The sequence below is a fragment of the Takifugu flavidus genome, chromosome 18 (assembly GCF_003711565.1).
Source record: "Takifugu flavidus isolate HTHZ2018 chromosome 18, ASM371156v2, whole genome shotgun sequence".
NCBI classification, from domain to species: Eukaryota; Metazoa; Chordata; class Actinopteri; order Tetraodontiformes; family Tetraodontidae; genus Takifugu; species Takifugu flavidus.
Genome location: NC_079537.1, coordinates 5804749 through 5818526, shown reverse-complemented (window position 1 = coordinate 5818526; position 13778 = coordinate 5804749). Strand labels below are relative to the sequence as shown.

At 40.0% G+C, this 13778-nt stretch overlaps 1 pseudogene and 2 gene segments (V, D, J or C); all 3 read right to left on the bottom strand.

Annotated features, from left to right (window-relative positions):
* Nucleotides 1-759: 759 nt before the first annotated feature.
* On the bottom strand, nucleotides 760-1705 carry LOC130514564 (Ig heavy chain V region 5A-like). The segment is given in 2 exon segments: nucleotides 760-1558; nucleotides 1648-1705. Coding segments are annotated over 2 exon segments (435 nt in total).
* An 8380-nt stretch (nucleotides 1706-10085) lies between these two features.
* On the bottom strand, nucleotides 10086-10682 carry LOC130514561 (immunoglobulin heavy variable 4-59-like). The segment is given in 2 exon segments: nucleotides 10086-10543; nucleotides 10637-10682. Coding segments are annotated over 2 exon segments (471 nt in total).
* A 2439-nt stretch (nucleotides 10683-13121) lies between these two features.
* Nucleotides 13122-13554, bottom strand: LOC130514591 (Ig heavy chain V region MC101-like; annotated as a pseudogene).
* Nucleotides 13555-13778: the final 224 nt, after the last annotated feature.

Below are 13778 nucleotides of genomic sequence, written 5' to 3'. Positions count from 1 at the left end.
CTTGTAGCTGCTGTAGATATAAGCGATCCACTCCAGTCCTTTTCCAGGAGCCTGTCTGACCCAGTTCATCTCATAGCTGCTGAATGTGAATCCAGAGGCTGAACAGGTCAGTGTGTGAGATTCTCCAGGTCTTTTAACCACTGGTTCAGACTGGGTCAGAGTCTGAGCATCAACACCTGTTTAGAAGATGAAACATCAAGTTAATCAGCTGATGACAAATATAAAAGTCTGTCAACAATCAGGATGAGTGAAGATCTTCACCTGCCCAGCAGATAGTTAGAAGCAGCAGTCCTGTCCTACAGTCCATCATGTTCAACTGTGTGTCCCCTCTTCTCTGTCCTCCTCTCTGCTCTCACATAAGTAGACGTGGAACACATCTGAGTTTTGCATCGACTCCTCCTCAGTAAACAACTGGATTTGATTGTGATGCCTCCTCCTCTTTGGATGATGTGAGCCAATGATCAAGACACTTTTAATTTTGTCCAATTAATGATGTACCAGTGGTCCTAGTACTGATTTGTGAGGTACCCCACACTTCACACTCAGCTGTTCTCATCCACCTGCAAATTAATTTTAGTTTACAAAAAGAATGTCTAAAGGCAGAATCATGCGATTGGAGATTGTCAGTGAATTTGTCATATCAGACAGTCACTCATATTTTCTTTAGAATAAAACAAACTGGGTCTTCAAACATTTAATCATTATCAAAAAATAAAAATACCATTTTTTCCATGAGTCATCAATTAATCTTTAATGTTTGAGTTAAAGAATTAAAGACTGATCTTTGTTTAAAAAAATCACCAACTAGGTGTGTGCTTTCATTTTGAGTGAATATTGAAATTAACTGTTGAGATAATTGAAATTACAGAGTAATAAATATATTGTTGCTCCATTATCCTTATGAAAGAATTTTAAATACATGTGAACTTATTGCATAATGAGAGCAGAAGTTTAGAATTCTATGAAAGCAGTTATCATATATATTTTCGAACATTACGTTATATATTTGTGTGAAATCAATTCAAAAACATTTTCTGATTTTGTATTTCCTTTTTTTATGACCATTATCCCTCAAATGTTTCCTACAGTTTTTACTTTTAATTTAATTTCTGAAGTCTTTTTCTCCATTACTTTTCCTCAAATCTTCTGCCTCAACGTTGTTGTCATGATTCATTCCTGGTGTGACAGCGCCCCTTCTGGTGATGTTGTGTTGATGCTCTGAGGGGTTTTTGTTCAGCTCCACTGATGCTTTGTGTTATTGTGTATCTGGCACAGTAATACACAGCAGTGTCTTCAGGCTGCACATTCACTCCATTTAGAGTCACTGTGTTGCTGGAAGAGTCCAAACTGATGCTGAACTTGTTCTTCAGGGAAGCTTCGTAGTAGGAGCCTCCAGTATATTTATATCCAATCCACTCCAGTCCTTTCCCTGCAGGCTGTCTGATCCAGCTTGTCCAGTAGCTGCTGAGAGAATAAGAGACCTGACAGGTGATAGTCAGACGCTGACCTGGCTGCACAGTCACAGAGGCTGGCTGTGTCAACTGTTCACACTTCACACCTGTGAAACAACAAAGAAAATACTGAAGATAAAATCACACTAAAACAGATCAACTGCTGACTTTGACAAATCCACAGAGAGAGACTCACATCCAGCTGCCAACAGCAGCAGCAGAGCTACAGAGAACATGGTTGGTATTGAAGCTGATCTGATGGGAGCTTCTCTCTTCTGCTGCAGCTGACAGCAGGATGTCAAGTCTTTATAGCAGACGGACAGGAAGTTCCCTTTGCATAGAGACAAACATTGACGGGAAATAAAAGAAGCATCAGGGGTTACAATACAGTTCTATCATTATTAATACCTAAAAATCATTATATGTTGACCAATAAGGCATAAAAGTTGTGAAAATGGCAACTATCCAATAAATGTCAACAGATGAGAAGAAGAAAACAGGGAGTGTTAAACACACGTTTTCTCAGTCTCATTGTGTTGGTTCCATTTGTCATGTTCTACCTTTAAAATGTTGCACTGCCCCTCTTGGTTATATTCAGAAACTTGAATAAAATATGTTCTTTCAAAATCAGTCAAATCTATTTATTTTTAGGACATTCGCTGCAACTGTATTAATGTTGTTGTTTTTATTTTTTTTAAATTCAAACTAATGAAGGACCAGAGTGTTTCAATTGTATGTTTTATTGTGATTTTTATCACTATTGCACTTGTAGATTATACCCTGTGAGTCTTCTATTGTCTATGATTTTCTAATTCATTTGCACAGCATCAGTTTGATTATCACTTTTTTGAGTTTCTCTCAAAAAAAATATATTTTTATTTACCTGTTTTGAACTGATTTTGACAGTTTAACTTGTTGAAATCATAACAACTTCTAAATGATAACTAATAATTTCTGACCAACTATTCTTTCGTGCCAAATTAACAGTACTCTATTTTCTGCATTGAAATTATTTTAATTATGACATTTTTTTGTATTATTTTCAAGTAAATAAATAATACAATGAATAAGATACAAGAATATGCAATTCAACTTTAATAAACAGACAGACAGACAGACAGGTCGATCAATCAGCCAACCAATCATTCGATCAAACACATTTTTATTGAAGGTTGAACAAGACTTTTACCAAAATCTAATATGTCTGATTTTTACGCTTGATATTAAATGTGAAGAAATTGTCTTTTTTTTTAGCATGATTGTATTATTGCTGCTAATATTCTTGTGCTGGGATGGAGGGTTTCACTCATGATCAATGTTCCCTCTAAACTGCGCGCTTGCTCAATCGCGCACTGCTTGCACATACTCAGCGCACAAGAAAATCTATGCAGCGTACAAAATAAAATTCAACAGAAACGTATTAATTAATATCTAATTTTAGAACTGATATAATCTAGTTAATTAGACAAGTAATATTGTTTTCTGTACCATTTCGCAACGTAACTCAATGAGCGACAGGTGTCCAGCCAATAATCCGATGCAGTTCACTTACGCTACGCAGCCAATCAGCATTGACAGTGTTTGCGTATGTGCCCTGCCTTTACTCGCCGTGCACGTTAGCTAGCTAACAGCAGTGCAGCGGAGTTAAGAGATGCAAATGCTAATCCTTTATCATGGCGAAACGAACGGGCAGAGACACATCCACTCATCAAGCCAAAGTAAAAAAGAAATGCGGTTCTTTTAAGATGGAATGGCTGTCGGAGTGTGTGCAAATAGAAGAACAAGCGGTGAAACTGATTGAGATTTTTTTCCTTTTCTAGGACTCTTCCTATGGTTAAAGCAGGACTCTCACATATAACATAGTAGTACACATCTCATGAACAACAATATTTTTGTCTTTTTCATTTTATGTGCTGCTGTCATTTGATTCTTTTAATAAGCCATGAAGTTACATGATCCAAGGTTTTGAACAAGCGTGATACTGGTGTGTGGCCACCGCGTACCCATCTGATGTTGCTCACAGTGGTCCTCAGTGTGCTCAGGGAACTTGTGTGTCTGCTCAGACACATGAAAAATTGAAATGATGAAAACCACATTAACTGTCACAGAGACATCTGACTTGTGTGTTCTGCTGCCACCTTTGGTCTAAATGTACAAATATCCTGTGGAATTTCAGAAAAAACTCTCTGCTCTCTTCAACCAGTGTGTTTGGCACATACACAGCAGAGTCCTCCAGATTTAGACTGAACAGTCTCAGATAAGCCATACTGTTGATGTTGTCTGTAGTGATTTCTCAACATCCTTTCACACTGCCAGCATAGTTGTTCCTGCTGGTATCAGTGAAGCCCTCACCGATCCACTCAAGTCCTTTTCCAGGATCCTGTCTGATCTAGTTCATACTAGACCTAAATGTGAAGTCAGATCTCCGTCAGTACAGTTGGAGGGTCTCCCATGCTTTTTCATGACTGAACTGGAAGGAATGGACTCCATACTCTGACCAGAACCACCAGTAGAGAAGAAATGACAGTTAGAAGAAAGTTGGTGGTCTGGGAGAGTCACCGTCTCTCAGCAGTGTCAGACAGCAGCAAAACTCACAGGACAGAGAGTCAGTGAGCAGCATCAGCAGAGAGAGTGTTCAACATACTGATGCTGGAGATGTGACCTGTCATGCAGCAGAGAGAGAACAAGAGCAGTCAGCAGGACAGACGTCCACCAGACACTGAAGATTTGCATCAGGGTATCAGGAGGACTGGCTCAAACAGGCTCAAACAGGCTCCAGGAAACCATCCAACAGTTAGTACTCCTCTAATGACTGTTTGACCCAAACAATTCAGCCGATGCTAAATAATGTTTTTATGAGTTTGGATGGAAAAAAAATATTGAACGCAATTTATTAAAAACAAGAATATTTACTGGTTTATTTATTCTATTATTCTATTATTATAAAGTCAGGTGCAGAGAACACCACTGACAGTCTGATGTGATGGTTTTATAGCTGGGGAACAAAGAAGAACTCTGAATTTGCATAGAATCAAACATGTGGAGCATCACTGTTGACCAAATAGAGCCAGTAGGAGAGTGGAAACCTACAGTCAAATCATGTTTTACATGCAAAACAGTTTTGGAAGAAATTCAGATTTATTTCACAATATAAAACCAATTAATGGATCTAGATGAGGAGGACAAGAAAAATCCAAAAGAAAGCTCTGAAATCTAATGAACTGCATCAGGGATCAGCATACAACTGGAAACCTACAGTCAAATCATGTTTTACATGTGAAGGTCTGCTGTTACTTAATTCATTGTAACCTTTAAAGATATTGAAATGAAACAAGTGTCACTGGAACTCTCATGTAAATGTTCATCTACTGTAACATTCAAAACTATCTTTAAATTTCATCTAAAACACTTCAAATGTGAGTGTGAAAGAGAAGGGCAGTGATGTCAGAGGAAACTTTGGCACTCAGATCCTTCAATATTTCTTCATGGAATCTTAAAATAAATTCAACAGACTAACAATGAGTGGTCCCAGGTTAGACACCTTAGGGCCCCCAAAAGTATCCAGAGAGGAGGACGACAAAACACACATATTTTTCAGGAGTTTCCTGGCATCTCTCTGTCCCCTTCCTTTCTCTGATTTTGTTACGATGTGCGGACACGAATCGAGACCCCACATGCAGACACACACGATAGGGTGAGGTTGAAATCAAGTTTACTGAGGTCCAAGTTCAGAACAGAGCCAAAGGGTGCAGGTGAAAGACAAACACAATCAGACTGGAGCAGGCTGGGCAGTGCGAGCAGGCATCCAAGTGGCGATCCGCAGGAAAGACGAACGATTAGTTCCAGACTGGAAACAGGTTCGAGGAAACAAACTTAAAAACAGTTATAGGAGCCAGGCTGTACCACGGGGGTAATCAACAAATCAGTGATGAGTGCAGAGTTGAGGAGAACGGCAGGTGTGGATAATGACTGGAGATCGTCTTAGGTGTGCCTAGCTCGCCCAACGGGGAGAGTCAGGAAACCGCTCGTTCAACCTGAAATCAAAAAAGACACAGAAGGGGAGGGGGAGAGAGAAAACACTCGGGGCTCCTAATGGTTTTGTCTGTTTTTCCACGTGTTTCTTGTCATCCAGGCTGTCTCTTCTCCACGTTCTCTGCCGGTTTTTATGTGAAATCTTTGGTCATCGGCTCAACTCAGTTTTCATTCCCGTAGTCATAGTTTTAGATGTCATTTCTTTGCTCATCAGCGCTGTCTCTCTGCCTGCAGACCTGCCAACACCGACTGCTCCTGCTTGTCTGTCAAATCAAAATCAAATCAATCTTTATTTATATAGCGTCTTATACAATCAAAATTGTTTCAAGGGCTTTCCAGAATCCCAGGGCCTGACCCCAGACAAGCAACAGTGGCAAGGAAAAACTCCCCTTTAACAGGAAGAAACCTTGAGCAGGACCAGGCTCATGTAGGGGGACCCTCCTGCTGATGGCCGGCTGGGTAAAGAGACAGGAGAGGAGAGGAGAGGAGAGGAGAGGAGAGGAGAGGAGAGGAGAGGAGAGGGAGAGGAGAGGGAGAAGAGGGGCAGGGAAGGGAGAGGAGAGGAGAGAAGAGGAGAGAGGAGAGGAGAGGAGAGGAGAGGAGAGGAGAGGAGAGGAGAGGAGAGGCACAGAGCACAGAAACACACACAAAAATACACTATACAACGGGTCAGCGGGCCGGAGGTCATCATGCAGCTCCGAAGGCGGCGATACCTGTAAATAAACAGAGAGGGGAGGGGGGGGAGAAGCAGAAAAACTACACAGGAATCAGCATAACTAGTCTGCTTGATGAGGAGGAGGAAAGGAGAGGAGAGGAGAGGAAACCATGACCCAGTGGGGTGACAGAGGATGGTCAGATGATCATGTTTCCGGACCCCGGCAGCCTTGGCCTATAACAGCATAGCTAAGATGTGACCTAACGATTAGACGACCCCCTAAGTATGATAATGTTTGTCTATGACAGTAACTGGAACTACAGAATTAGTAACAATACGCTTTTTCAAAGAGGTAGGTTTTAAGTCTGATCTTAAAAGTAGCGATGGAGTCAGCCTCCCGTACCTGGACAGGGAGCTGGTTCCATAGCAGGGGGGCCTGGTAGCTAAATGCTCGGCTCCCCATTGTACTCCTAGAAACTCTGGGAACCACAAGTAGACCAGCATTCTGAGAGCGGAGCGGTCTATTGGGCTGATAAGGTATCACTAGCTCCTCCAGGTAGGATGGAGCTAGGCCTCTGAGGACCTTGTAGGTCAGAAGAAGGGTTTTAAAAATGATTCTAAATTTAACGGGCAGCCAATGAAGCGACTTCACCTGTCAGAACTCTGGCTGCAGCATTTTGGATCAACTGGAGGCTTCTTAAAGAGTTGTTTGGACACCCTGATAATAAAGAATTACAATAGTCCAGCCTGGAAGTAACAAATGCATGGACTAACTTTTCAGCATCAGGCTGCGTCAGTAGTTTCCTGATCTTTGTGATGTTCCTCCGTGAAAAAAGGCACTTCTAGAGACTAATTTAATGTGTGAGTTGAAGGAGAGATTTTGATCAAAAGTTACTCCTAGATTCCTCACAGAGAGACTAGATATTAATGAGATACCAACTAGAGTGATCATATGAACAAATCTATCCCTGAGAGGTTCAGGACCAAACACCATGACCTCCGTTTTTCCTGGGTTAAGGAGGAGGAAATTTGAAGACATCCAGGACTTTATGTCTTTAAGATAGGTCTGGAGCTTCACTAACTTCTCTGTCTCCTCTGGTTTCATGGATAAATATAGCTGAGTGTCATCAGCATAACAATGAAAATTTATCCCATGCTGCTGAAAAATGTTCCCTAAGGGAAGCATGTACAAGGTGAAGAGGATCCAAGTACAGAACCTTGAGGAACTCCATGGCTAACCCTACTGTATGAGGAGGGAACACCATGGACATGAGCAAACTGGTATCTATCAGATAAATATGATCTAAACCAGGCTAGTGCTGTCCATAGTCTGTCTCAGCCTAAATCCTGACTCATGCTTCTTTTCCTGTTGGATATATTCACTGTGGTCCCGTTCAGTCTGCTCCTGTTATTGTTTTCCACCAAATTCTATAAAAGAACACAACTCAATCCAGACAAATTTTCAGTTCAATCTATTCCTCCGAATTTAATTCATAATGCAAATAAGGTTGTGAAATCAGTTGGATTTTTGCAGGAAATCCTCAGGAGTGTGGTAAATAATAAAGTTGTCATTGTACCATTTTTTAACATAGTTTGTTCAGAAATAAGATAGAGTTCAGGTTATTGTTTTTGGTCAAAGATTGGAACATTGCAGGTAAAAGTAACTTGACAGAAAAATGCTGGATCAACAAGAATTTATCAACTGTTGTTGAAGTGAACTATTCCATAAGAAATTTATGTTCAATGAAGGTAGACCCCCAATGTGGGAAGATTTCATCTAAAATATTTAGATACTCCAAAAAACCTCGAGGTCAATCAGTCAAAACTATGCATAATTTACCATCAGTACAATGTAATTGAGCTACCAGAATATTGAATTATTTGAGGGGTAAATGTGATGTATTCATTACTGATGGGTTTAATAAATGCATAAACATATACATTATTTGGAAATTATTGAAAAGTAAGGAGGTAAATTAAAGATATAAAAGGCATAAATGAATAAAATAAAAACAGTATTCAGTGTCCACTTCTGCACTTCACAGCAGTAAATATGAGAAGTGTGTGTTTTTGTACAGCTGCTGAACTGACTTCAGTCACTGTGCATCTCGAGCACAATAATAAACAGCAGAATCTTCAGTCTTCAGGCTGTTCATCTGCAGATTCAGCTGTGCTCTGTTGTTGTCTCTGGAGATGATAAACCGGCCTTTAACTGACTCAGAGTAGTACTGGCTGCTGCCATCATGGTAAATAAACTGATCCACTCCAGTCCTTTTCCAGGAGCCTGTCTGACCCAGACCATGTAGTAGCTGCTGAATGTGAATCCAGAGGCTGAACAGGTCAGTGTGTGAGATTCTCCAGGTCTTTTAACCACTGGTTCAGACTGGGTCAGAGTCTGAGCATCAACACCTGTTTAGAAGATGAAACATCAAGTTAATCAGCTGATGACAAAAAGTCAGTCAACAATCAGGATGAGTGAAGATCTTCACCTGCCCAGCAGATAGTTAGAAGCAGCAGTCCTGTCCTACAGTCCATCATGTTCAACTGTGTGTCCCCTCTTCTCTGTCCTCCTCTCTGCTCTCACATAAGTAGACGTGGAACACATCTGAGTTTTGCATCGACTCCTCCTCAGTTTAATTTGCACAGCATCAATTTGATTATCACCTTTTCGAGTTTTTCTCAAAATAAATATTTCTATTTACCAGTTTTTGACAACTTAATTCACATGATTTCAGTCATGACATTTTTTTAAATTATTTTCACGTATATTTAATACAATAAATAAGATTGAATCAATAAAACATATCTTTTTATTGACGATTTAACAAGACTTTCAACAAAATCTAATCTCTCTGATTTTTGCATGTTTGATGTTGAATGTGAAGATATTGCCTTTTTTGGCTGGAGAAATTAAATAAATATCAAGTGAAAAAAAAAATTGGCATTATTAATTAATTCTGCTCACATTCCTGTGCTGGATGGATTGTTTCAGTCATAATATTGACTCAAAAATAGGAAATTAAAAAAAACAAACATTAACTGTCACAATGAGCAATCTGACAAATATCCTGTGGAATTTCAGAAAAGTGTAGTATCTGACCTGTTCTATGCAGGCTTTACGTTTGTAAGGCCTTAATGTGTTTAACTGCCAACCTAAGCACAATATCAGGACATCCTCCACATGTGTGTCCGGTGTCCTTCTTCCTTCTACAGGAACCTGTGGGCCCCTGGTGGCTCTCACTAGGAGGATGTATATCATGAAGCATCTACACTATTCCCTTTTTTGGTCATAACTGAACAACACACCATTGAGTTGACCATACGGTATAGCGTGAGGTCATCAGAAAAGAATGTGTTTACTGGACTCTATAAGAAGGAGGTATCGAGGTAGACTCCCCGGAGTTCTTCACCATCGGGACCTCGAGACCTCCCTCGGGCATGCTGCAGCGTCCGATTGATGCCTGACTGTTCTCTCCAATAAACATCTTTGATAACCAAGTCGGTGTCTGCGAAGTTTCCTTCCTCATCAACACATCTCGGCAACCACCAGGAGAAGATTCACAACAAATGCCTCTCAGCTCTCTTCAACCAGGGTATGTGGACACTAATACACAGCAGAGGCCTCCAGATTTAGACTGGATAGTCTCAGAAAAATCGTACCATTTGTTGATGTAAATATTTATTTTCTGTACAGACATTTGAGTTTCAATATGACAACAAATCATTGAAGAGAAGTTTGTAAAAAAAATAACAAAAAAACTTTTGACTGGATTATTTATTCATTTGTTGACTAGCAAAACTTGGAAGATGAGATCATCCCATTTGAAGAAATGGGCATGATGCCTCTAAATGTTCAGTTTTGTTGTAAACAGTGCTGTGTAAAACAGCTCCAGGCTTCATTCAAACGATTTTGTGTTTCAAGAACACAAAGAGTTTGTGCAGTCCTCTCTCTGTTATATCTGTGGAAAGGCTAAGAAAAATCAAATATATGAAGGTGATGATGAGTTGTTGAAATTAATCCTGGTGTGACAGCGCCCTCTCTGGTGATGTTGTGTTGGTGCTCTGAAGGGTTTTTGTTCAGCTCCACTGATGGTTTGTGTTATTGTGTCTCTGGCACAGTAATACACAGCAGTGTCTTCAGGCTGCACATTCACTCCATTTAGAGTCACTGTGTTGCTGGAAGAGTCCGAACTGATGCTGAACTTGTTCTTCAGGGAAGCTTTGTAATATGGGGTGGATCCAACACGATTGTATCCAATCCACTCCAGTCCTTTCCCTGCAGGCTGTCTGATCCAGCTTGTGTAATAGCTGCTAACAGAATAAGAGACCTGACAGGTGATGGTCAGACGCAGACCTGGCTGCACAGTCACAGAGGCTGGCTGTGTCAACTGTTCACCCTTCACACCTGTGGATGAAGAGCAGAAGATTGAATCAGTGGACGTAGAGGGAACAGTCAGGGTGATCACACTGTCAGTGTCTCTGCCTCAGTCAGACTCACAGGATCCAGCTGCCAACAGCAGCAGCAGCAGAGCTACAGAGAACATGGTTGGTATTGAAGCTGATCTGAAGGGAGCTTCTCTTCTTCTGCTGCAGCTGACAGCAGGATGTCAAGTCTTTATAGCAGATGGACAGGAAGTTCCCTTTGCATAGAGACGAACTGTGACGGGATATAAAAGAAGCACCAACTGTTCTGACCACAAAACACCAAACAGAAATCAGCTCAGTGTAGAAACAATGTTATGTTGTTTTATATAACACTAAGTCGAAATATATAGGTAAATCATTCATTCTTATTGTAAATAATTACTTGTGATTTGAATATGAATCACTGAGATTAAGAGTAATCAACTAAAGGTTTGATAGACTTTTTTTTTACATGTTTATGTTTAAATGTCTTAGTTAACAAAAATCTCCTTTACCAGTAAAAACAGAAAATAAATAGTAATAATACTATCAGTCAATTCGCCTCTGAATAAATTTTTATCATATTCAATCTAATTAATTTGTCTGTCACTTGTTTTTGTCTTTTTACAGTAAAACAGGATTTTGTATCACAGACCAGAATGAGACAACCAAGGAGAAACACCTGAGGGACCCCTAAAGTAATAAGTGAGAAGGAAGAAAAAAATCCAAAAGGCTGTTTTGAAATCTGTTGAACTGCATCAGTGATTCCAGGAAAATGGAAACAGTATTGGAGTCACCACAGTCCATTTTTAAATACTTTGGGTAGAGAAGATAGATTACCTGAGGTTAATTGTTTGTGAAAAAATATTGGAGCATTGCAGGTAAAACAGTTGGAGAGAGTGATGGTGGATTAATGAGGATTAATAAATGTTCTGTTGATGATAGTTTATGTGAATTAAAGGAAGATGACTTTCAGGGAAAATTACAAATTAGTCATGTAGGCACTTTGCATTTTTATGTTCAAAAGCAGTTGTAAAATAATTTAAAATGACATTTTAAAGTGAGGTCATTAACAATTTAAAAGGCATTCATAATAAAATAAAGACACTGTTAACAGTGTTCACTTCTGCTCTTCACAGCAGTAAATATGAGAAGTGTGTGTTTTTGTACAGCTGCTGAACTGACTTCAGTCACTGTGACTCTCGAGCACAATAATAAACAGCAGAATCTTCAGTCTCCAGGCTGCTCATCTGCAGATTCAGCTGTGCTCTGTTGTCGTCTCTGGAGATGATAAACCGGCCTTTGACTGATTCAGAGTAGTACTTAGGGCTGCTACTGGTGCCAATATAAGCGATCCACTCCAATCCTTTTCCAGGAGCCTGTCTGACCCAGTTCATCTCATAGCTGCTGAATGTGAATCCAGAGGCTGAACAGGTCAGTGTGTGAGATTCTCCAGGTCTTTTAACCACTGGTTCAGACTGGGTCAGAGTCTGAGCATCAACACCTGTTTAGAAGATGAAACATCAAGTTAATCAGCTGATGACACAAAAGTGTGTCCACAATCAGGATGAGTGAAGATCTTCACCTGCCCAGCAGATAGTTAGAAGCAGCAGTCCTGTCCTACAGTCCATCATGTTCAACTGTGTGTCACCTCTTCTCTGTCCTCCTCTCTGCTCTCTCATAAGTAGACGTGGAACACATCTGAGTTTTGCATCGACTCCTCCTCATTAAACAACTGGATTTGATTGTGATGCCTCCTCCTCTTTGGATGATGTGAGCCAATGATCAATGACACTTAACTTTGTCCAATTAATGATGCACCATTGGTTGTAGTTCTGATTTGTGAGGTACCCCACACTTCACACTCAGCTGTTCTCATCCACCTGCAAATTAATTTTAGTTTACAAAAAGAATGTCTAAAGGCAGAATCATGAGATTGAAGATTGTCAGTGAATTTGTCATATCAGACAGTCAGTCATATTTAAGTATTTTCTTTAGAATAAAACAAACTGTGTCTTCAAATATTTAATCATGATCAAAAATGAAAAAAAATTTCATGAGTCATCAATTGATCATTTATGTTTGAGACACAGTATTAAACACTGATCTTTGTTTAAAAAATCATCAACTGGGTGTGTGCTTTTATTTTGAGTGAATGTTAAAATTAACTGTTGAGATCATTGAAATTACAGAGAAAAAATATATTGTTGCTGCACTATCCTTATAAAACAATATTAAATACATGTGAACTTATTGCATAATGAGATCAGAAGTTTAGAATTCTATTAAAGTAGTTATCATATATGTTTTCGGTCATGGGTCTTTATATATTTGTGTATCAGCAATTTAAAAATGTTTTCTGATTTTGTATTTCTTTTTTTTATTACCATTATCCTTCAAATGTTTCCTACAGTTTTTACATTTAATTTAAACTCTTTTCATTATTTTTCCTCAAATTTTCTGCCGCAACGTTGCTGTCATGATTCATTCCTGGTGTGACAGCGCCCCCTCTGGTGATGTTGTGTTGATGCTTTGAAGGGTTTTTGTTCAGCTCCACTGATGCTTTGTGTTATTGTGTCTCTGGCACAGTAATACACAGCAGTGTCTTCAGGCTGCACATTCACTCCATTTAGAGTCACTGTGTTGCTGGAAGAGTGCTAAACTGATGCTGAACTTGTTCTTCAGGGAAGCTTTGTAGCTTGGGGTGTATCCAACACTATTCCACCCAATCCACTCCAGTCCTTTCCCTGCAGGCTGTCTGACCCAGTGTGTAGCATAGCTGCTGAGAGAATAGGAGACCTGACAGGTGATGGTCAGACGCTGACCTGGCTGCACAGTCACAGAGGCTGGCTGTGTCAACTGTTCACCCTTCACACCTGTGGATGAAGAGCAGAAGATTGAATCAGTGGACGTAGAGGGAACAGTCAGGGTGATCACACTGTCAGTGTCTCTGCCTCAGTCAGACTCACAGGATCCAGCTGCCAACAGCAGCAGCAGAGCTACAGAGAACATGGTTGGGATTGAAGCTGATCTGATGAGGGGAGCTTCTCTTCTTCGCTGCTGCAGCTGACAGCAGGATGTCAAGTCTTTATAGCAGATGGACAGGAAGTCCCCTTTGCATAGAGAAGAACTCTGACAGGAAATAAAAGAAGCACCAACTGTTCTGACCACAAAACACCAAACAGAAATCAGCTCAGCGTACCAACAATATTATATTGTTTTATTTAACACCAAGT